General features: G+C 34.7%; 3 protein-coding genes and 1 pseudogene across 4 annotated transcripts; 3 read left to right on the forward strand and 1 right to left on the reverse strand.

Moving 5' to 3' along the window:
* The first annotated feature begins 10,072 nt into the window (after positions 1–10,072).
* LOC120159978 (PLASMODESMATA CALLOSE-BINDING PROTEIN 3-like) lies at positions 10,073–12,571 on the forward strand. 2 transcript variants are annotated; one of them, XM_039170460.1, is made up of 4 exons: positions 10,073–10,185; positions 10,313–10,552; positions 10,647–10,686; positions 12,231–12,571. In XM_039170460.1, exons 1-4 carry the CDS (start codon positions 10,131–10,133, stop codon positions 12,505–12,507), a joined length of 612 nt encoding a protein of 203 aa, XP_039026391.1. In that variant the 5' UTR covers positions 10,073–10,130; the 3' UTR covers positions 12,508–12,571. The 2 variants fall into 2 exon arrangements, with proteins under 2 accessions (XP_039026391.1, XP_039026386.1); XM_039170455.1 differs by having other exon boundaries at positions 10,075–10,185; positions 12,228–12,571.
* A 718-nt stretch (positions 12,572–13,289) lies between these two features.
* Positions 13,290–15,189, forward strand: LOC120159996. The gene is made up of 3 exons (XM_039170470.1): positions 13,290–13,531; positions 13,996–14,078; positions 14,722–15,189. Exons 1-3 carry the CDS (start codon positions 13,505–13,507, stop codon positions 14,984–14,986), a joined length of 375 nt encoding a protein of 124 aa, XP_039026401.1. The 5' UTR covers positions 13,290–13,504; the 3' UTR covers positions 14,987–15,189.
* On the forward strand, positions 15,048–18,658 carry LOC120159764. Its single transcript, XM_039170325.1, has 8 exons — positions 15,048–15,195; positions 15,606–15,791; positions 16,255–16,419; positions 16,573–16,693; positions 17,218–17,451; positions 17,542–17,666; positions 18,176–18,387; positions 18,482–18,658. Exons 1-8 carry the CDS (start codon positions 15,048–15,050, stop codon positions 18,629–18,631), a joined length of 1,341 nt encoding a protein of 446 aa, XP_039026256.1. The 3' UTR covers positions 18,632–18,658.
* A 1,320-nt stretch (positions 18,659–19,978) lies between these two features.
* Positions 19,979–22,561, reverse strand: LOC120160312 (annotated as a pseudogene).
* Positions 22,562–24,810: the final 2,249 nt, after the last annotated feature.

The raw sequence follows: 24,810 nt of genomic DNA on the forward strand, positions 1-24,810 counted from the left end.
ATATAAAAGGTTTACATCCACTTCAACAGAAAACACTAATGCTCTCTCTCTCTCACACACATATATACACACACGCACATTATTCGGTCTTGTGTGTGCGCAGGATATTGACATGTATCATGGGTATTCAATTTCCTGAGTTCTTTCATACATGTTGAACGTCCTTAGAAAGTCAAATCTCGACATGATATATGAAAATGCCTGGTTACTGCCAATGGAAACTCCAACAAAAATGAAGAGTGGGAGTACTATGATTAAGAATCCGGGAGCGAGTTCGGCTTCTTTTGGTTTTCTGGTTAAGGAAATTGTTGATTGTGTTGGATCGTAATGTGATTATTAAGCATATCCAGAGATGTTCAATTGGGAAGCTGATAGTTTAGCAAAGGCTAGCATAGGGTAATTTAGGTTGAATTTTTGTATGTTGGGAAGTTGGTATGTTTAAATTAAGGGATAAGTTTAGTTTTGTGGGTATTGGTTGTATTCATTTGGGGTTTTAACCTTAGTGTAATTAATAAAATATGTTGCACTTTTTCCTCCTTCTAATGTCTGTTTATTCATGTAGCATGACGATTATGAAGGGGTTTTAACGAGACTCTTTTTCTTGTATAAAAAAAAAAAGTGGGAGTACTGTGTGTATATATATATATTACCAAATCCCTACTAATTAGCACATATGCAACTCAACCTCCAAACATCAAACAAGGAATGCTTGTTTGGTCATGAACTAATTCGTATAAACAATTACATTTGTATGCAATACTTTAACCTGAAAAAAAGGCACACGATTTCAGTTTTCAAGAGAGGGCTTTCAAGAGTCTTGATAACTGAAACGAGGACACAACTGATGGTAACTCCATGTGGGTAGCTAAGCGATCGGAGAAAGAAACTCTCTTCAGAGCATATAGTTCGGCAGTAGAGGTGTTACCGAGAATCAGCCACCAAGCTTCATCTTTAATCTGAACATAACATATAACTAAGTTTGTGTACCTAAACACGAAACTAAAGAGAGAGAAAACCATGGTTTAAAAAACCGGACTGAAAGTCGAATAGTGTGCCGTTCAGTTCCTGGTCCAACCAACATTGTCCTTCTAGCAATGTAAGAAATAGTTTACCTTAGGGATCGAGGGGCAAATGCCCTTGATATATTCCGCCTCGAATTTGTCTTCTCCAATCTAATGTTCAGTTGAAGAGACCTTTCACTCTCAGTGACCTTCTTCAGTAGTTTTAATTTGATTCGTATACAGGGGAAATGCTGCAGATCCTGACAAATGATAGAACACAGAACCAAGCAAGGTAATCAGTGTCTTAACACATCAGGAATAAAATCCAAGCAACAACATTTTTGTGGTTAAGAGGCTAATTATAGAAGCACCAAATTTCTATATATTTACCGACACCTGGAACAAAACTTGGAAGAAATTTATTAGAATACCAGAGAGAACCTGGAGGGCTAAAGATACCGCAGTTTATAAGTTATATCATCCTCAGAACGGTGAGACTAGAGGCAAAGAGAGGAATGAATGCATGAAACTAGGAAGTAATGCCACCATAACGAGATCGAGCGAAAAAATGAAACTCAAGGACACGAAATACTATTTCTAGCATTATATTCTCAAGAATACGCACCTGAAGGAGGAAAATTTCCAATCACAGTTTGCAACGTTGCCTTAGGAATATCGAATAGTTGCTGCATGGTGGAAATTCCTCTCTTGCTCAATGAGCCAGCAAGTTCATTATTCATACATGGCAATATCCAAAGGGCCGATCTTGGTCAAACCAAAAACCCTGAAATGTTAGGAGACATCAAAACAAAGACAGAAAAACAATTTTCTGTTCTAATGTTTTTTTAAGATCAGAAGAAAAAGTTATATGGACACTCGTAATAGGGTTCCACTAACATCATTCATAACATATAAAAACATCTATAGTTGATCACAACTCAAAGACAAAACATAAATTCTTTATCGGATGGGAGAAAAAAAATCAGATATGTAACATAAAGGAAAATACCTGCATGACCATCTGCAAAAGATGCATGCAAGAAATTGAACTTGTAAGCCATCCACTATTCGCACATATATCTATCATGGCTTGAATAATACGTATGCTTTGGTCCAACACTGACTTTAAGTCAGTGACATAGTCGCTGATTGGTAAATCTAACTGGGAAAATGTGCCTGAACTCCAAAGATATGCCTTAATTAGATGATATTAAAGAAAATTAAAGAACATTGGAGTAAAACAAAGATAAAAGGAGGGTATAGATATGTAATGGATGGGTGAATATATATAATATAATGCATTTACTATGTGTGTCCAAGCATGCTAAAGGTTATGCATTATATGTGGAGAACAAATAAAATTTCTGGTTCTAATCATGCAAAAAACCAGTCACAAATAACTCAGACATGAAATAGAAAGTTAGCTTTGACATGTGATCATCAAGCCGATTCTGATCCACCATATACCGGACTCTCTTAGACAACGTTTCATTGTAATTTTCCTGAAATGCAAAAGCAAAATTCATTAAAAGTCATTAGCAAATGTGATGGGAACCATGTTATTAGGAAGCCAAAAATACCACAAAATAATTTTGTTTTCAACTGAGCATCATCTAAGCTTTTAAGTCTTGACTGCTTAACCACAAAACTATTAGTACGAGACATTAAATTACCTCATTATGCCGCACAGGAAGTTCATCATATTCAGAAGCACCCGACAAAATATGCAAAATACCTATAGTATAAATATTTCAACAATAAAAAGTGGTTGGAGTAGAGCAACATATGCCAAATTATGTTCAAAATTCACTTTTTTTTCACTTACTTCAAGAGATGTATCTGGCCCAATGTTTGACCCATACATTGATACAGTCATGTAACTAAGGTAATGCTGAGATGCTATTGTGCCCAACATCATAGGCTCTACATTTTCTTCAGTCATCTTGATCACCCGCTATCTTCTAGATCCTCAAAAGTGCTTTGCACCAATCTGTCAAAGACAGTTTTACTCAGCACAGCACTAGAAAGGACAAGTATCTACCCTAGAGAGAGGTGCAGGAGGATCTGCTATACCTGGACAGGTAAGAACTTAATGTTTCATCTTCTTCACTCTCCAGGCCATAGTACGCAGGATTAACCATCTGACACATATTTACACATAAGAACTTGTGAAGGTAAATAAAAAAAAAGTAAATTGTTTCACCTATAAAGATAAGAAAAAAGAAACAGGATTTTGTTTTTTTCTCCACTTAAGAGGCTCCCATCAGGTTCACGTTTTTCGGATTTGAATTTGTGTAATTCAGGTTCAGGTAATTTCAAGTTCAGCTTCTTGTGTTTTGAAGTAAAATCAATTTCATTTTGGACTTGAATCGTTTTAGCTTAGGTTATTCAGGTTCGAGTCATTTAGGTTTAGGGTTGTTGATTTTCTTAGTCAAATCAGATTGTGCCAAGTTCGAGTAAAGTTTGCCTGTTCTATTTCCATCAATTATACTGAAAAACACAAATAGCATAAGCACACAGGAATCATTATAGTAGAATATATACATGTGTAATATGAGAAGTGGAAATACAAAATTACAATTGCAAGTAAGAAATAACTGTTAAAACACATTGTTTTTGTAGATGAGCTGTTACCATCCTTCAGTTAAGGGATTCTGTAATTTTTTTTTACAATCCTTTATTTTAAGGGATCATATCTCCTTTGATTAGTATCTTTTTTAACTTAGAGTTTCCTAATTTAAAGATATAATTTGTATATATAAAGATGCAATATGTCCTATTGAATTAATAAGAAAATACAGAGAATTATTTTGATTTTTACATTGTATCATATTAGGTTACAGTTTCCTTCCAACCTAGACCATGCCCGCGACTTCTTCTCCTACATCTCCTACACAGAAGATCATTTCAAATCCAGGAAATCTTTATGGTTTTGATGCTCAATCAGATTCATCTGGTCTGACTATCACCTGCTATCGATTGAATGAATGAATGACAACAACATTCTTGAATGGTCTAATCGGTTAAGATTTTTCTCTTGGGCAGAGAAAGACTGGGCTACGTTATTGGTGAAATCAAGAAGTCTGTTGTGTCTGACACTGTTTTTGCTAAGTGGATGCGTGACAATGGTAAGATTATGACTTGGCTCCTTAATTCCATGACCCTGAGTAAAAGCAAAAACATTCTTCTATACACCACAACCTCTGAAATCTGGAGTGTAGTCCGTGAAATCTACTCTAGCATTGATAACAATGTCGAATTATATCATATTGAAGATCAGGCAGCCACCCTTAAGCAGGGAACCATTCCTGTCACTCTCTACGACAATACCCTTGCCGCCCTTTGGCAGCAATTAGATTTGTATACACAACATGATTGGGCAGATCCAAGAGATGCTACCATTTACCAGCAAATTGTCACTCAGCGAAGGCTTTTTCAATTTCTCCAAGGCTTAAACAAATAACTAGACGAGGTTCGCACCAGGGTCCTGGCTATTTATCCTCTTCCCTCCCTTCGAGAGGCTTTCTCTATTGTTAAGAAGGAAGAAAGTCGAAGGTGTGTGATGTTGTCTGATGAACCATAATCCCCTCTTGAAGGATATGCTTTACTCAACCATCAATCCTCCCACTTCCAAACGAGGGATACCTTGGTATGATCATTCCAAAAAGCTCAACCACTCCAAGGAGAAGTGCTGGAAGCTTCAGGGTAAGCCTCAGCATTGGAAGTCCAAGAACTCTCGCGATGATATATCAAGCCTAGTTGTTGTCACTAGCTTCACCAAGGAACAAATTGATGTACTTCAAAAACTGTTTGGAAAGTTTCAGGGGCCTTGTGAGGGTAATCTGGTCATGAAAAAAACCAGAAGGTAACATTTATGCTAAAAAATTTTTCTCCTCCCAATTGACTCTTAATTGGATCATTGATTCTGGTGCTACGGATTATATGACTGGTAACAAGGTTTTGTTTTGTAATTTTTTCTCAACCTTTGGTAAAGCTGTCAAAACGACTGATGGTTCCTTGTGCAAAATAGAAGGACTGTTGTTCTCAATGAACAAATTGTACTTAAAAAATGTTCTATTTGTACCAAATATGGCTTGTAATCTCGTTTCTGTTAGTAAACTCTCCACAGACTTACTCTGCTCCGTAATTTTTAATGATATTGATTGTACTTTGCAGGCACTGATCTCAAAGAAAATGATTGGTACGGCCAGCTTGCAGAATGGTCTCTACATCCTCTTTTCCTCTCCTAAATCCAAGATCTCCAAATCTTTCACCGCTTTAGGAAAAGTTGATATTGTTATGTTATGGCACTTTTTTTAGGCTATCATAGTTTCCAATACCTTACAAAATTGTTTCCTGCTCTATTCATTAATAAAAGGCCAAATTCTTTTTCTTGCAAAGTTTGTTCTCTTGCCAAACATACTAAATCATCTTATTTTTTTCTACATACAAGTTTTCTCACCTTTTTGCTTTGATCCACAGTGATATTTAGGGCCCTTCTCGAGTGAAGAATGTTGATAATTGTAAGTGGTTTATCAATTTCATTGATGATCACAGTAAGATAACTTGGACTTATTTGTTGAAAGATAAATCTGAAACTATTGGTGTTTTTGTCCAATTTTATAACATGGTTCTCACTCAATTTGGGTATAAAATCCAGCTCTTTAAATATGATAATGACAGTGAATTTTTTGCTAGGAATTTAGGCATTTTTTAAGGAAAAAGAGCATAATTCAACTTAGTTTTTGTATTGGAACCCCACAGCAAAACAACATTGTCGAAAGAAAAAATAGGCACCTCATTGAAGTTGCTCTTTCTCTTCTATTTACCTTTAATGTTTCCAAATATTTGTGGGGGAAACCTTATTAACTTCCACATATTTAATCAACCAAATGCCTAGTAAGGTTTAACAATTTCAAACACCTTAATCTACATTTTTGCAACACTTTCCCCATTTTAAACCAATCTCCTTCATTTTTTCACTTAAAATCTTTGGCTATATTTTTTTATCCAAAACATTGCTCCTAATAAGTCCAAGTTAGATCCTAAGTCTTTAAAATGTGTATTGGTTGGGTATTCTTCACTTAAGAAGGGTTATAAATATTATCATTATCATTCTAAACGATTTTTTACCACTATGTATATAACATTTTATGAGCATGATCCCTATTTCACTCATGCTAAAATTCAGGGGGAGACATGGAGGGATTTTCAACCACATCAGATATCTCCTTCTAATCTTCATTCTCAACCTTCATAATTTCCACCTTTTTTTCCTTTACCTACAGATTTGTCACCCGTGATTGCTCCCATTGATTCTCATGTAATACCTATCACTAATTCACCCACACCTATTTTAAACACCCTTCTTGAAAATACACCTACTCCCATTGAAAGTCTTCCAAAAACAACACCACCCAAACAACTTTGTGTCTACACAAGGAAAAATCCCTAAGGTTGTTTTACAATCTAATTTTTACCGAGAATTGGATTTGGGTCCAACTGCTGAAATAAAAGAAGAAATCAGTAAGTCTACTTCTCATACTATAGATGACTTCCTTATTGCTACTAGAAAATGGGTTAGACAATATACTAAACATCCTATTGGAAAATTTGTTGGTTATAATTTATTGATGCCTTCTTTTCAAGCATTTACAACAACCTTGGATAAAGAACATGTTCCCACAAGCATAGTTGAAGCTCTAAAGGATCGAAAATGGAGATGGAATGTTGAAGAGAAAATTTGTGCACTAGAGAAAAATACTACTTGGACAGTTACAGACCTTCCTCAAGGAAAAAAGGTTGTTGGTTGTAAATCGATCTTTTTTGTAAAGTAAAACTCCAATGGTAATATCCAACGATACAAAGCTAGACTGTTGGCCAGAGGCTTTACGCAAACATATGATATAGCTTTCACAAAAAAACTTTTGCATATTTGGCAAAGCTTAACACTGTTCGAGTACTCCTAAGTTTGCCTGTAAAATGCGATTGGCAATTACACTAACTTGATGTAAAAAACTGCATTTTTAATGGCAAGCTAGAGGAAGAATTCTATATAAAATTGCCACATGGCTTAAAGTCTGTTGAAGGTAGCAACAAGGTTTGCAAGCTCAATAAGACTCTATACGGGTTAAAACAATTACCCAGAGCTTGGTTTGAGAGGTTCACTAAAGTCATTCTTAAAAATGGCTACAAGCAGTCCCTCGCCGATCATACTCTTTTCATTAAGGTAACTTCTACAAATAAGAAATCTATCCTGATTGTGTACGTGGATGACATAATTCTTACTGGAGATTATGAGGAAAATAATAGAAATTTGAAGAAGTTGTTAAATAGGAAATTCGAAATCAATGACTTGGGAAAGCTAAGGTATTTCCTAGGAATGGAGGTGACAAGATCAAAAGAATGACTTGTGATCAACCAAAGAAAGTATGTACTTGATTTACTCAAAGAAACTGGTTTTCTTGGTTATAAGCCGACTGATACACCAATGGAGGCAAACTTGAGATTCAACAAAGAATATGGGTCCTTAGTAGATAGAGAAATTTCAAAGATTAGTTGGGAAACTAATTAACTTATCATTGACAAGTCCAAATATAACATTTCCCGTAAATGTAATAAGCCAACACATGACTAATCCTACTGAAGAGCATATGATAGCAACAAATAGAATTCTCAAGCACTTGAAGAAAAATCAAGGACACGACTTATTGTTTAAAAAGACACAAGACATAATTGTTAAGATTTTTACAGACTTTAGTTAGGCTGAAGATCCACTAGTGGCTACTGCACTTTTGCTTGGGGTAACCTTACAACTTGGAGAAGTAAGAAACAATATGTCGTTTCAAGAAGTAGTGCTTAAGCTGAATTTAGAGCACTAGCATTGGGAATATGCGAAGGAATTTAACTACTTAAACTATTAAAAGAACTTGGCACTAACCAGAAGGATCACTTTGAAGTTTTGTGTGATAATAATCTACATTCAGATTGTCAAGAACCCACTTCAACATGACCGAACAAAGCATGTTGAGGTTGTTAGGCATTTTATTGTTGATCAATTCAATAACAACAAAAAACACCCTTTCATACATTCCTTCAGAAGGACATATTGCAGACATTCTTACTAAGGTTTTGTCAAAGCTTGTTTTCAATAAATTCCTATTCAAGTTAGGATTATAAAATGTATATTCTCTAGCTTGAGGGGGAGTGTAGGAATTATAGAAACATATGAGTTGTTACCATCCCTTCAGTTAAGGGATTCTGTAAATATTTTTTTTTACAATCCCTTGTTTTAAGGGATCATATCTCCTAGGATTAGTATATTTCCTAACTTAGAGTTTCCTAATTTAGAGATATAATTTGTATATATATAAATATGCAATATGTTCTATTGAATTAATAAGAAAATACATAGAATTACTCTCATTTCTATAGTTTTCCAAGCAGCTAAGGGTGCTTTCAGAGTCCATCGACTATTAAATATTACAAAATGATCCTCCGACTATAGAGCATCGCTTTGTTGAGTTCCTCAACTATTAAAAGTAACAAAATGGTCACTCGATTATTAATTATGGTCAAAACTTGTACTTTTTTCGTTAAAAATGGATGATTTTTTGAGCTAAACGTCAACTTGTTGATTATGATATGATAAATCTAATCATAGAATCTCAAATGACCAACATATCCTAGTCATCATGTTAACGTCTAACTTAAACAACCGTCAATTTTTTAATAGAAATTGATTAGTTTGGAACATAATAAATAGTCAGGTAACTATTTTGTAACTTTTAATAGTCAAGGGACTTAACAAAGCAACATTCCATAGTCAGATGATCATTTTGTAACTTTTAATAGTTGAGGGACTTAATAAAGCAATAATCTATTGTCAGGGGACTATTTATGTATTTTACCCTATTTTTTAATTCATTATTATATATGTCTATGTCTTATGGTGGAATGAAGGTGTATTATTAAGCAGTTTAATAGATTTCATTTGATTCTATATGCATCTTTGGTAAATAATATCTAATTCATCCTATCACAATATAGTATTGATCTTTTTGGAATATATGTATATCCATTTAAAATTTACTTGTACTTCAATTAATAACTTTGAAAGTATGTATTTGTAAAAAAGAATAATACTTATTATAATTTTTAATTTCAATCACAGTTCAAGTTAAATACTAATTTAATTAAAATATAATAATAATAATAATATATTTTTTAATTTAATAATTAGGTATTATATATTTTACAAAAAAATTATCCTTCAAAAATTGATGATATATATAACTAAAATGAAAAAAATATAACATTAATAACAATTTTATAAAAAATAATTTAACAATCAAAGTGAAAAAATATAATAAGTTAACGGCTAGTAATATAAGATACTCCAAGTTAAGAAGGTTAAAATGGGATTAAAAGTTTAATTTTGCATTTCATATACAGTATTTTCGAAATATTAATAAATTATTTCATGTATAAAAAATATTAAACTATACCTAGGGATACGGGTCGGATTATTGGTCCACCCGACCCGACCCGAAAATTATAAATCTAGCATCCAACCTAAAGAATATACACCTTTCATCCAACTTAAATCTAACACGATTTTTTTAAATAAAATTCGAATCCGACCTTATCCGAACAGAAATAATATATTTGTTAAAAATTATTATTTTTATTCAATAAAAATAAAAATTTAATTAAAATAAAAATAATATAAAAAAATATTATTATAATTATCTCGATTCTACGTTTTCTAAAATAATCTAATTCAATTAAGTCAGATTGTATTGAAACCATAGAGTGCGGATCTCATGCCTATTCCCAGTTACACCCGTACGAAATAAAGTTAATGAACCGAAAGAAAAAGGAGTTCATAAAACGACACAGAACAAGGACTCCATCGCACCGTCCAGAGAGCTACTGCATCATCACTCTCTGTTACATGTTTTATTTATTTTTTTCTTGTCTTAACATCAAACAAACCACATTTGCTTTGCATTTGATCCCTCTCTCTGTCTCTCTCAGTCACACTTTTTCATATACATAAACTTATCAGACCCAAACACCGCCATTCTCACCTCAACGCTTATTTTCTGCTTTTTGTTCCCATCAGCCATGGCTGCTGCTTTACTGCTTTCAGTGCTCTTTCTTGCCATGACTGGCCACTCAAGTAAGCTCTCGAGTTGCTTTCTTTTCGAGAACTCAGTTTAGATTTGACATTTTCTCTTAAAGAAATGACCATATTTGATATGGAAAAGAGCTTAAATCTGTGTTCTTTTTGGGTTATTTTTTTGCAGGTGCCACATGGTGTGTGTGCAAAGATGGTGTGGGTGAAGCGAACTTGCAGAAGGCACTGGATTATGCTTGTGGAAACGGTGCGGACTGCAACCCGATCCATTCAAATGGACCCTGCTTTAACCCCAGCACTGTTAAAGCACATTGCAGTTATGCCGTCAACAGCTATTTCCAAAGAAAAGGCCAAGCTCAAGGCTCCTGTGATTTTGCTGGCACTGCTGCTGTTTCTTCAACTGACCCTAGTAATGTCTACTCTTTTAATTTAAAATTTTGAAAACGATGGGGAACAAAAAGTCACATTTACCCTTTTGTTTTTGGGTTTTTGGTGATTTACAGGCTCTGCTGGCTGTTCTTACCCCTCCAGCGCCAGTGCCAGGTATGCAGTAAATTTCTGTTTTTTTTACCCTTCTTTTAAACTGCTCATTTTCCATATATACTAAGGTCATTAGATGCATTATTTTAGGGTTTTGAGATGAAAAGAAATAAGCTTCTCTAGGTAGAGGGTAATGCCCCGAAATAGTTAGGTTTAATTCTATTTCTAGCTGGTTTAACTGTGGTAAGAATTATTGTGCCACGGCTCATGATATGTTTATTTATGTATTGTTGGTCTACATGCTAATGTTCTAAACTTTTTATCAAAGCTGGACCAACTAGTTGAGGGAAAAAGTTTTTGAATCCTTTAAATTTATAATTTTTATCAATTTAACTTTTAACTTTTATTTTACACTTTTAAACCCAACTTTTATTTAATGTTAAGTATGCTAGAAGTCAACAATCTTTTACAAATAAAAGAGAACTAAGATTTGAATTTTAGAGATGAAGATATTTATTAATTTTAAAAAAATAATATCTATACACAATAAAATAAACATAAAATATAATTTATAAAAAAATCCATACCTGTTACCAAGTCTGGTATGTGCATTTTGCCACCTGAATAATTTATCTGAAAAAAAGAACAATAATGATATTATTTGTTGAGTTCTTGTTTAGTGACATGGGATTAAGATGATGCCTTTTATGCAAATAATGCATACCCATTTTTTTATACTATTACGAGGATGAATAAAAAAAATAGTCTAATATAAAGTTAAGAAAAAATATTATTAAAAATATTTTTTTTAATATTTCTTGTATATTGTTATCTAAAATATTAATTTTTTTTATCGAAAATATTAATATTAAAAATATTTATTTTAGATAATGAAATTAATATTTTTGATAAAAAAATAATATTTTAAATATCATTCTATAAAAAATATTAAAAAAATATTAATATTTTTAATAACATCAATCTTATATTAGATGTACAACCTACTATTATGTCACGTTTATACTTGATAATTGCATCTTGTTTTACATTAGTTTAATCATTTGTTTTTGAAAGAAAAAAAAAATCTCATCACCGATTAATTTGTGGTGGGGCAGTCTTTTTAGGATTTATAGTACCCCTTTGAAAGGGACAAATGTTTGCATTGAGATTAGAGCCTTTTTTTTTTTTTTTGAGATTTGTGATGCCTTGAAAATTGTGCACATGTTGTCCTACAACATAGGTGACTTACCCCAAGTTTATGGGGGCACCCCTTCTGCTATTTACTCTGTTGTGCTTTCATTTACAGGCTTTAAAATTCTAAATTGTAACCATGGTAAATGGTAAAAAGAAATTACAAATTTTTGTGTGCTAAACTTTTATTTACGTGTTTGAATATATTTGGATAATCATTAAATTAAGATCGAATATTAAAAAAATAAATTATTTTATATTAAAATAGTATAGATTTAATAAATATTAAAATCTGATCTGGATAACACATGTTTAGTATCCTCGTTTGTAGACATTAGACACATGCACTACATTATATGTTTGTGATCTGATTTATTGCTTTTCGGACTCGTGCGTTTTCATTATCGGATCAGTAGCACCGGCACCTCCACAACACCAACAACTCCGGTTACAACGACAAATCCATCAACCACCGCACCCACAAACATGAATCCGGGCACAAATACCCAAACAGGCACAACACCATACGGCTCAACAACGCCGACAGGAGTGTTAGGGGGAGTCGGCACCGGCTTAGGCCCATCCGGAACCAGCACGACCAACACGGATTACAGCCACGGAGGGCTCCGGCTTCAAGCCATTTCTTCCCTCACAACCTTCGTGTTTTCAGGCTTGATGCTGTTGTGGGGTTGACTGACAGCAAAAAAAACCTATGTGATGTTTATCGAAGGACATGTTAAGGCTATCTAAGTTTTTTCTTTTCTTTTTTACTATGTGTTTATTACGAATATGTTTATTTTTTATGTGATTTTGGTGTCTTTAGATAGTCACGATCCTATATCTATATTTATATTTATATTTAGATATATGTTGAATATAAATATTTAAAAAAATGAGTTATAATTTCATCTGATTTATATTTCGATATACTTTAAATATGAATATTTAAAGAAAAATAAGTTATAAACTGACTCGACTGGTAAACAATGAAACAATCATTATGTATTTAAATAAAAATTTGTTGAAAAATTAAAATGATAATTTATATTTTAGTCCAAATAATTTTAGTTTATACGATAATGTTAATCGTTCTTGAGATCATGGGCAGTGTAGTGTTATGACACCCCAATTTTTTTAAATATAATTCAATAAAAATTTAATATAAAAATTTTTAAAAATAAAATTAACGCATTTTAGAAGAATATTAATGTTAACACCCTCTTAGAAATATATTTAATTTAGTTAATAATTTTAAATTTTTCTGATTTTTCTTAGCTTAAAATGAATTAATTTGATTAGCATATATATAAAATCGTGTGTATATAGAAAATAAGAAAACATATCTAAACACGTGTTATTTCAGTTTAAATAATAATATCAATCCAATTAATTAATAATAATAATAATAATAATAATAGGATCGTTCAAAATACTATGTTACTAACATCCTAATTCCTAGCTTCCACCGTCTCTTCCACTGGGTTTCTTCATTTTTTCTTCCATTTTCTCTCGTTCCGGCTTTGTAGGAGCACAAAACTTTCTTGCTTATTTTCTTTCTCGAGAAAATCTCACCACCGTTTTCTTTCTGAGCTATTTACAAAGCCAAAAAAGTTAAAAATCCGACAGAAGAATATATATTGTAGTGAGACCCGCCGCCAATTGTTTTGCCCACAGACTCACCACGAGTTAAATGGGACAATCAGGAGATACTCAGTCGGTAAAATGCTCTCTTTCAACGACCTTGAAACTTTCTATTTATGTTCTTTTTCCCTCTTAACTTTTCCCCCTTTTCTTAAACACTGTTGGTTTCGTTAATGTATTTCTCGTTGTTATTATAGCACCATTAGTACTAAAAGACAACGTTGATCATGCTGAAAACGATTGCTTGATGCCATGAAAATGGGGGTTTTTTACTTACTTTTTACTCTGTTGCAGTTAACTGTCGAATTATAATTGTTTGGTAGCTACATAAATGCACTTCCTTTAATGAAATAATAAACATTGATGTTACAATATCTAGTGCTTGTGCAAGGGGTCCATGGTTATTTGATTGTTTTATATGCTTGTAATGGAAGTTTTCTTGATGAAACTTCATTTTAATTGCACTGATTATTAGTTGCTTGTTATTAAATGGACAATGATATCCAGAAATTCTTATAGGGCGTTTACTTGTTTCAACAGGACAAGCGTTGCGACATATGTGGTGATGTTGGCTATGAGGAGCTATTTAATACCTGTTCTCAATGCAACATAAGACGACATTTGTAAGATTGTGATTGGTTAATTTTAAGGCTTCGCTTGTGTGTATGATGGAAATGAATAGGGGAGAAAGCTTGTTTTAATATAATAGTTAAGTGATATAGTAGGAAAATTGCTATGAAACCTACCAACTGCAGTAAAATATTTTCGATCTTCCAAACAAGTGGAGCCTATGTTTTTAATGTACCTTGTGATGTCTTTTGTATGATAACCATGGATTTTTCTGAGGGCATTTACCTGGGTGTGACTGGGAGGATCGAAACAGATAAAGAAGAAATACATGTTTTATTCTAATAATTAGGTGATAAAGTACAAAAACTTGCATTGGAACCTACCAAATAGAGTAAAATACTTTCCATCCTTCGAAACTAGCAAAGCCTTGTATGTGCGATATGCTGCTAATTTCCTTTTTTGTTTTGATATGAATGTTCATGATTGTCTGGTTTCCATTGCCCATTTTTTATCAATTAAATGAAGAATCTGTTGCATAGTATTTCTTGTTTGATGTTGAAAGGATTAACAACTATCACCCTTAGTTACTTACTTGAACTAGAATAATAACATCTTATCTAATTGTTTCATTTGTAGCTATACATTATGTTTATTCAACCTTCAATTCTAAATACGATATTTTTCCCTTTTTGGAAGCTATTGCATGACGACCTTAGTGAGGAACAAGATAGAAGACTGGAGATGTGAACTATGTCTTTCGAAGAATGATATAGATTCTCTAAACTCTGACCGGACAGAAAATGGTTTGGTTTCTTCTAAGAAAGTTTGTTTCAACTTGGGGAGACGGGTTGCATGTAAAAGGAAAAAAGCTGTTGAAACTGGGAAAGTGAAATTTCTTCCTACAGAGGAAGTTATTAAGCTGTCTTCTGGCATACCAAAAAACCTCATTTCCTTCAAATAGCCACTCTGGGTCAAAACCTGTACCAGTGAACTTCACTCCATCTCCATCCAAGAAGCCATTCATGGGATCCAAAAAGGCCGGCCCTTGGTTTAACCCGATAAAGGAGAGAAGAAATCCTACTTTTCGATCTGTGAATGCTGGGTGTTGTGGTGCGCAGATCACTCCAGCAAGTTGTCAGCATGTGGTCCGAACATCAAACAAGCTAAAAGGTGATAAATTTTTTTGTTTTTGCACAAATTTTGTGTCTTGAGAATGTTGAAAGATGTAACAAAAGGAGTTCCTAATGGCGTATTTATATCATTTAGCCTTTAATTTTACTGTTCTTTCAAGCAGTTGGAGTAAGTACTTCTGGAAACAAGATAAAAACTGTGACCCAGTAGGTTTAACTCGAGTTGGTTAGTGTTAATCATGATATATCTTAAGCTCTTGCAGGAGTTAGTATGACATGATTTCAAGTTTATGTTATGCTTTATAATGCCTATTGTCTTAAATCAAGGTTGTCTATTATCCTAAAGTTTCAGTCTTAGACAAAAAATATAGGTTTTCTTTTCCCGGTTGGGGAAAGGAGAAAATGATGCTCTTGAACTTTGTGAGTAATAGTTGCTTCTGTGTTCCACAGCAGAAGATGATGAGAAGGCTCCTCGGACACTTGCAAAGAAATACAGTACTAATGAAGACACGGTATCTTCTGTTATGGCTGCTAAAGAAGTCAAAAGTAATGTTGATGTTAAAGCAATGATCAAAATGAGAGAGACATTTTCTGTACCTGCAACTTCAACACTTTGTTCGCCTATTGTCAATACAGGCAAGATTTTTTTCTCAAATGATATCATTTTGTCATGTTTTTCCTTGAATTAAAACAAAAAACTTTGTTTTGGAGATGTTTGATTGTTTGAAAGGTGAAAATCTTTTGTTCCAAACTTCTCTGATAGATGTGTCTTATACAATTATGATCTTATGTATTATATCTATGACCTTGTATATAACATTCGAATATTATAACTCAATTTGAGTGTTAGACCCTTTTACGTGATGATATTTCCGGTCTTAGTGAATGACTGAGCTCTAGGTTTCAATTTGTATGGTGCTACATGATCACAAGTACCGAATTTTCAAGTTCAACAGTGTTCAATATTGGCTTTTTAAAGCTACTGTTGCTGTATCCTTATACTTGTTTATTTGCAGTCTTTAGCCACTTGATTGATATTGTAGTCTTAGATTCTGGTGGCAAATATCTGCTCTTATTGTATATTATTTTTTTTCAGTAGAAACTGCCCATGTTGCTCCCAACAAAGAAAATGTCCGCAAAGGGATGATATCAGATACCATCCTACCCGATAAAGAGCTCACACATCTTCATTCTAAGACTGAGGACCCTGTAAGGGCAACCCAACATTTACCATCAAAGCATCATACAACTACTATAAATGCAGGCAAGCTAATTCTAAATTTAACTTTCCGGATTTTGTGGTATTTATTATCCAATTTTTTTAACTTGTTCAAATTGCGGTGGTGATATTGATTATATTGAATCTTTTTCTAGCTGATCAATGTGTTATGTTTTCTTTAAATAAATTCCTTCTCAGGTCAAAACTTTCATAATGTTGCTGAACCTGAGAACCCTGATGTCCCAAAAACAGAAATCTGGAACCGACTTAAGGTTTCCTTATATAGACCGCATGCTCCTTCTTTATATGCTACCTGGATGTAAGTAAGCATGCCGTTGCATGATAGCGCACGCACTAGTTCACTACATTCTTTCTTATTACAAAATTGTATACTTGTTGAAATGTGTCTAGATAATTCTTCAAATAATAGAAAAATGGCATGGATTTCTTGAGGATTTGAAACTTGAGGTAGATTAACAAGCTTTCATCATTGTCAATTACGTTGTTGTCCTTGGTATGTTCGAGTCTTGTCTATATATATGACATGAAAATCAGTTTCAGTTTACCTATTTTGCTTGAAACTATGTGTCTCAGATGGAATTGTCGGATATGTTTTTGAGTTTTTCCATGTATATGGAGGGGTCTTGAGGGTCATATCCTCATATATGTGTTCAAAATGTGTTAAACTTGGGTGCCTAAAGAAAAATGAAAAATGGGGATAACATAAGCCTGAAAATTTCACGAGGCCTTAAAGCATGCAATTTGCATTTAGGTTGGCATTCATTGCTTCTTTCAGTATGTTTACTTTATATCACAGTATTGATTTTCTCCCACCTCTTTTAGGGGAGGTTTCAAATTTCCCAATACCACTGCCCCAGGTGAATATTTCGGTGGTTTCCAGGCTCGACCGCCTTGCAGAGTCCACCGTAAAGCATACGAGCTTTCAAAGAAAATGCCCCCAGTTCTTCAGGTTGATCTGCTTCAACAGTGTCACCTTCAGGCTGATATATTGCAGAATGGTTGTTTAGATCTTTTTGACATTGCTTTATACTTTTTTCCAGCGGATTACATGGAAAGGTTTGCTTCAACATGTAAAATTATGGATTAAATTCATTTGCAGTTTCAATTTTCAACTCATGTTACTTCAATGTCTTCTTTGAAATGCAGTTCTCGAGAGAATTACAATAAACTATTTGAGCTCATGGGAATGGAAAATTCAGTGATGATAAGTTACATTGAAGATATGGAGTTGTTGATATTTACTTCTAAACAGTTGCATGGAGATTCACGGGGTAAGTCTAGTTTTTTGTCAGCTTCCCTTCAAACCAATTTATTAGACACTACTCGGGACTTGGGTGTGAGTGTTGGACATGAGAACATGTCTAGAACGGGAAAGTGTAATTCTTTTAAGTTTTTCCATGTATTTGGAGTGTTCCTGGAGGATCATATCCTCATGTCCAAGCACATGTATTAGGGTTATTTCCTATGTTGCTTCAACTTTTCATTTTTCTTGAAGCATCATCCAAAATCCATAATCCTCCAAGGATTTTCTAATATATGAAATCTTGAAAAACAATCTCCATACCAGTATTGGAGACGTGGCCCTGTCCAACACTAACATCCAGATCCGAGTAGTACTAGTTATTTTTCCTTTGAATATTATTGCAAATTAAAGTCTTCTTTGCTTGGGATTTGATATATTGGACTTGTTGGCTTCACTTGATGTGCTAAATATTCATGCTCAATGGATATGGTCTCAATGCGTTCATGAAGATGACTAATACTATTGTAATGTTCTTAGACGTGTTTACTAGATCGAAGATGGACTTTTTCGGGGGAGTCTTCTGCCGTGCGACAGAAAATCAAATGAAGCTACATGATAAGCTTCCTTCACTGGTGTCTTATACGTATGATGATGGTAATGCCAATACGAATAGCAGTGAGGCTGCTGATATGGATATTGACATGATAGGCGGAAAGATATTAGGGATTCCTAATATGGTTCTTTCAAAGGTATCGACACAGGAGTTCAATAAACAAGTTGCAAAATCTAAAGTTTATGTGGGTTGAAACTAATTGAGAATTGTATCTTGTATGTTTCTAACAGGTTTCGGCCTATCATTCGATAAATGATCCTTCAGCTGCTTGTCTTCCTCTGTGTATGTTGGAAGAGGGGAGAGAATTTGGACCTGAAGTTAAAACCGAAGTTCACGAGGATGAAAAAACCCTTCAAAAGGAGAGAGCTCGGCAAGGATGAATCTCAAATTGCTGGTTCAGAGGTGAAAACTGAAGTTCAAGAGGTGGTAAATGATTGCACAGCTGCCTGTCCTTCCCTTTTGTTGAATACAAGTATAAAACTTGGAATGCAAATCAAAACCAAAGAACGTGAAGGAGAAAACTCGGATGAAACAAGAGAGAAAGGCTTGGGAGGATTATCACATCTTAGCAAGGGTAAATCTAAAACGGTTGGTTCCTCCAACGATCTTTGTACTGTAAAGGACGAAGTTGAAATGCATGCGATATTGCCTGGCAATACAGAGACATCATTATCTTCAGCACTTTTGCAGCAAATATGGTGAGGCTGAGTGTAGCAGGGAGGTCTCGAGGGAAACCTGGTGCTGCTAGTGTTGCGGGACTGATTCGTGATGGATCCGGAAGGTGGATTGTTGGTTACAATCTTAATTTGGTGGTCTGCAATTTCTTAGCAGTGGATTTGTGCGCACTATATCAGGGAATAAAGCTTACTTGGGATAGAGGGTATAAAAAAGTTCGGGTCGAGTCCGACTCTGCTGCTGCCGTGATGAGTTTAAAGAAAGCCCCATCTCATCAAAATCCTAATCGAGCCCTCATTGAAAGCTGCCGTGCACTTATCAACGGTGAGTGGGATTGCGAAGTGTATGACATCCGAAGGGAAGAGAATCTGTGCGCGGAATGGTTAGCTACTCATGCTGACGGCTGTCAGCTTGGATTGTCTGTCATTAGTTTACCACCATTGGAGCTAATTCCACATTTGGAAGATGATTATAAACGTGTTGGATGGATTTGTTGATTCTCCGTCTGGTACTTGAACCACATTTGAAGACGCTGGTTCAAGAATATATAGGCCAAATACTTGTGTTCATTTGTAAAGCCTCTGTAGGTATTAACCAACGTCCTATCTCGTACTAACACCCATCATTTTGAGGAAAAACCGAAGGTCCAAAGCGACATCGGATCGTATGAGATTTTTATTTTGATATCCGTTTTATATAATCCCTTTTAGTTGTTAAATTGTTCTATTTTTGGCGTAATGACTAATTAAGTATTTTTCATCCTCACTTTTTAATTAAATTTAACCTTCAACATTACAACGAGTCGAATTATTTCTTAAACATAAATCTTAAATTTTACAATAAAGGTAACTACTCACATATTAGCTTATGTATGTATTATGCTAACATAATATTATGTCTCATATACCACGTTAATAAATAAATTAAAATTTATAAAATATTTTAAAAAAAGTAACATGAAACATACTGTAACTTTCTCCCCGTTGTATTTCTTCCAAGAAAAAAAATACTGAAATAGCAAATCATTCTACCCAACTCAAAGCATTAACAAATTACAAAATCTCATTTCTATCTTCTAAAAATTGGCAAGAATAAAAGGAACATCAAATATTAATAAAAAATGAAAAAGAAAAAGAAATTCCCAAAAATGTCACTCGAGCTCGGCAGAACGAGTTTCGTCGATGGATTTTGAGCCGTTGAGGTAGCACATCTACAGTGTTAGGATGAACGATCATTTTATATATGCTAATAGATATTGATAGAGAATACCATAAAGTTATCATCGGAATTTCAACGAAGTATGACCGCTGTCACCCAAATGCTTGTGTAATTTATTCCCGCCATGTTTACAATATGATTAGATTGTAGCATGAAAGGTGTGATGCAAATGCTTCAAACTTATTATATATTTTTTTCTTTTTGAAAAGGAATGGTTATCAGAATAGAGTATCTACATACTTTGATTGAAATTCTTCTCCACATGTCTCACATACATTGCCGGAATGCTTCGCCGTTGCCTGCATGTTAATGTGTATTAGAGGATTTCTACAACCAGTACTCATCAAACCCGAATTATAAAAGTATCGGAGTGAAAGCTGGAGTGTAGCGATAGATGGTAGGCATCCCTTGTACGTTTATGTCCGGTTATCTTATGAGAAAGAAGTGCTCAAAGGTTTCTAGTAGAACCGGTTAGATAATCCGTCATTTAAAGTTTTCCATCGCTCTTCTAATGCCATGTTCTTCCCCTGCTAACTAATTTTGTACTGCTTGGCAAGGATTACTATCATCAGCAAAGTCTCCGATCCTAAGATATTTATGGCAATATTACATGCATGATACCTATTGTTCGAACTAGTCAATCAACTAAAAACCTTTTGTGTGTATTCGAGCATGTAAAGAAGCAAGCAATTATGTAGTTCCTTCTTCCTTATATTCTATCCATGTACTACATATGTACATGCAAGCACGCATTATATATATATGGAGGTAACCAGGTCTCATTTCATCAAAAGAAATAACAATAAAAATGAAAATGCATACCTTTGCTTTCTTTCCTTTGGTTGATTTATTCGATTTGGTATTGAGTTCTTTCTTTGTATTCCCTTTCCTATCAAGAGGTTGCTTTGAAATATTGGCATTGTTCCCTAATTTATCATCCTTTTCACCATTACTGCTCTCGTCCTCTACAGGTTGCTTATCCACATGCAGAGAATCACTTACACTAGCTTCTTCATTCTTGCTTTCAGCTTCATTTATGTCGCTCTTCATGGCATCACTGATATTCTTCTTACCCTTATCTTTCTTCCCTGATCTGTTTCTTCTCCTGTTTTTCTGTCTACCATATTCCATATATTCTTCCTCATCGGTTTCATCCTTGACATGGAGTCCAGTCTGCGAAACCATATCCTCGCTGTTGAAAGAAACATTTTTCTTATCTTTCAGGCTGGACAGCATTTCTTCAAGAACACTAATTTCTTCAGCATGATTGTTATCGCTATCGAATTCAACACGCTCTTCACTCACTTGGTTAACATCAAAAAACGTGTCATCCTCCTCGCTTAGCTCACCAACTCCATCCTCCCCTTCCATTTCGATCTTTAGACTCTCCCTAAACCTCTCCTCCATGTCCGGTTCCACCTCCAAATCCCCTTCCTTTTCTTCCTCGTCGATAAACGACTCCCTCAACTCCGCTACTTTCTCCTTATGCTTCTTCGACTGCTCGTGATTCTTCCATTGCTTCTCACTCTTGAACTTCTTGCTGCACGCCACGCAGTAAAACTCTCCCTTCCTATTCCTTTCTCCTCCATCTCATCCCAATCTTCCTCTTCAACTTTCACCCATTCCGGCTCCTCGTACGCCTTAACTCTTTCCAACCTCTCCTCCTCCAACTTCTTTTTCCTATTCCTCTCCTCCTCTTTCTTCCTTTCCATCTCCTCCTTCCTCTTCACACCCATGTCAATAACACTCTTATCCCTCTTCTTTACAAACTCCGCCAGCCCTCGAACCGTCTCATTATACTCTCTTTTCGCCTTCTTCCGCAGCTTCTTGTTCTCTTCCTCCATAACCCGCCTCGATTTCCGGTTCGGCCCGGCCATAACATCATACTCGTCAACCCAAACAAAATCCATAACAGTCGAAAACCCCAACCAATAGTTATAAAAAGCCGTAACTTGAGTGTACGGGCTGGCTCTATAAATTCCCCATCAAAGGAGCTTCTTTTACAATATCCAACCGTAACCCTAACTTCCTAACGAAGTTAGTTTCATTGGCATAAATCTTCGAGAACAGTTCGGAATAAACCTTGTAGAATCCCCGACCCTTGTCGGAGTAACCCGAATAGACGGTGTTGGAGAAGAAAGAGAAGAGGTCGGGGATGGGGGAGTTGTGTCGTTGCGATCGGCGAAGAGGATTTGGGAGCAGTGAGAGTCGTACCAGGAGCGTTCTCTGGGATCGGAAAGGACTTCGTAGGCGCGGACAAGCTCTTGGGATTGGGCGGTGCCGTTGGAGGGCTAGCTTCTTGTAGGCGGATCGGATTTCGTCTTGAGAACAGTCGAGGTATAGGCCTAAAACCTCGTATAGACAATGCTTCTCGGCCGCCATTAGAGGATCAGAGATTGAAACCCCACCCCCCCCCCCCAAACGCCTCCTTTGTTTGGATTATTATGTTGTAATTCTGGAGGGTTAAAGGGTAATCGTGGTGTACGATAGTTGTCGTAACCGGTTTTCGTCCGGGCACGAAATATTAAATTTGGCGGGGAAATTGATGTGAATAAATAATTTTGAAAATAATTTGTGAGTCGCCATCGGCCTTTTGGATCAGGTAGGTCGAATACCTAAAAATTATCTTTTAAAAGAGTTTTTAAGAAAACCATTTTAAAAGATGAACTGATCTGCGTTTTATAACCAAAAATTCATTCTTTTTAATAAAAAGGGATTCGTAGTCGGTTACGTTTAGGGAAGGATTAGCACCCCTACAACGCCCAAAATTGGTACTTTTTAATTATAAATTGTCTCTATTATTAAAATTTAAAAAAAATTCAAAAATATATTTAATTTATAATTCTATTATTTAAAAAAATATTTATTTATTTAAAAATATCTAAAAAGAACTTCTAGGTGCCTTAAGACAGCTCTTTTCTTTGATATTGATAAATATTAATTTAAATAATATTGTTTACTTTTTAATTTTAAAATATCAGAATAGGACATCCAGTTGTATTAAGACTGTCCTTTTCTTCGATATTTTAAAAAAACAAATATTAAAAAAAATATTTTATATGTATATTTATGAATATATATAAAAATATTTAACAGTATAATAAAATAAAAATATCACTAAAACAATATATTTTAAGCAATAAAATGAAAACATATAAAATAAATAACTAAATTATGAATAAAATAAAACTAAATCTAATTCCTAATTAATTGAAATTATAGGGATTAAATATTTTTTTCTAATTTAATAATTTAATGACCAAAATAAAATTATCTAAAATTCAAATTTTATAATAAAATAAATTAAAAGTATGAACTAGGGACTAAAAAAATTATTTATTAAAATTAAGGGATTAAATCTGTCATTTATCCTAAATATATTATTTTAATTAAAAAGACTAAAATGAATAAAATTAAAATTCAAAGACCGAATTAAAATTCTTATAAATTCAGTTTAGTGACCAAAATGTAAAGTTTACAAATATGAAGGACTGCGGAATGGATTTAACTATTTTGTAATTACGCGCCTAGTCCTTCCCGAAACGACGTCGTTCGGGAAGGACTATATAAGTCCAAATCGGCTGGCCCGAAGGGCCAGCCATTTCATTTCTTCTTTCCTTTTTTTTTCTTTTTTCTCTCAAACAGAGAGAAGAATTCTCTGTCTTCTCTCTAAACTGAGAGAAGTTCGGTCGTCCGGCAGCCGTTAGCCGGCGTTCATCCGCCGTCAACCACCGCCGCCGGCCACCGTCTTCGGTGGCCGGAAAATTTTTTTTTACATCTAAATGTAGATCGGACCGTCCGAATGACGGTCCCGATACTTTTTTCCGTTAAATGACTCCCAATCGGAGCAGATCTACAAATATACCTTCGGTTTTTTCGGTTCTCCGGCGATGTTCAGTGTTTCCGGCGACGGTCAAGGTTTCCTTGGTAAGCTTCTCCCCTCTCTTCTTCTTTTTGTTTTTGCTCTGTTGGGATCGTTGGTAGTTTTTATATCTCTCTATTTTCCCTTTTTTTTTTCTTTTTGGTTCAGTCTCTGTCTCTTCTTGCTGTCTCTCCCTCTTTTTTTTTTCGCAGGTGGGTGGTGGCTTTTATAGCCACCACCGGTGTTCGTCTCGGACCGGTCCGAAGAGGGGGCTTCGGTGAGTCACCGGACTACCAGTGGTGACTCACCCCGTAGCCTTGGCGTGGCCGGCTGGTGTTCTAGCTTCTGGAGTCTTCGGCTGGGACGTGGCAGCGGCGGAGCGGCGAGAAGACTGTCGGCAGCCGCATGGAAGCTGGGGCGGCGCCGCGTGGCCCTAGGGTATCAAACCCTAGGGTTTCTCTCTGGAACCATGTGGACCGTTGGATCGTGCCAGATCCAACGGTTGTGATGAGGCGGCTGAGGATGATTAGGGTTAGGAAACCCTAACTGGAAACCCAAATATTTAGGGTTTCTGGTTGGATTTGGACCGGTTTCAGTTGGTTTGTAACTGGGCCGGTTTAATTGTAATTGGTTTGTAATTTATATGTATTTAATATATTTAATAATAAAAATAGTAATAATAATAATAAAAATAATAATAATAATAATATTAATAATGATAATAATAATAATAATAATAATAATAATATTAATAATGATAATATGGATAAAAAAATAGTATCTTCAGCTGCCCCTCTTTGCTCA

The sequence above is a fragment of the Hibiscus syriacus genome, unplaced genomic scaffold, assembly GCF_006381635.1.
Source record: "Hibiscus syriacus cultivar Baekdansim isolate YM2019G1 unplaced genomic scaffold, ASM638163v2 tig00002847_pilon, whole genome shotgun sequence".
NCBI classification, from domain to species: Eukaryota; Viridiplantae; Streptophyta; class Magnoliopsida; order Malvales; family Malvaceae; genus Hibiscus; species Hibiscus syriacus.

Bases quoted from the DNA above. Each gene is read 5' to 3' on its own strand.
- LOC120159978 (XM_039170455.1), top strand. From the start codon at position 10,131: ATGGCTGCTGCTTTACTGCTTTCAGTGCTCTTTCTTGCCATGACTGGC. The intron at 10,553-10,646 runs GTAATGTCTACT...GGTGATTTACAG, and splicing joins TGTTTCTTCAACTGACCCTA to GCTCTGCTGGCTGTTCTTAC. The intron at 10,687-12,227 runs GTATGCAGTAAA...TTATCGGATCAG, and splicing joins CCCTCCAGCGCCAGTGCCAG to TAGCACCGGCACCTCCACAA.
- LOC120159996 (XM_039170470.1), top strand. From the start codon at position 13,505: ATGGGACAATCAGGAGATACTCAGTCG. The intron at 13,532-13,995 runs GTAAAATGCTCT...TTGTTTCAACAG, and splicing joins AATCAGGAGATACTCAGTCG to GACAAGCGTTGCGACATATG. The intron at 14,079-14,721 runs GTAAGATTGTGA...CCTTTTTGGAAG, and splicing joins TGCAACATAAGACGACATTT to CTATTGCATGACGACCTTAG.
- LOC120159764 (XM_039170325.1), top strand. From the start codon at position 15,048: ATGGGATCCAAAAAGGCCGGCCCTTGGTTTAACCCGATAAAGGAGAGA. The intron at 15,792-16,254 runs GCAAGATTTTTT...TTTTTTCAGTAG, and splicing joins TTCGCCTATTGTCAATACAG to AAACTGCCCATGTTGCTCCC. The intron at 17,452-17,541 runs GTTTGCTTCAAC...TTTGAAATGCAG, and splicing joins CCAGCGGATTACATGGAAAG to TTCTCGAGAGAATTACAATA.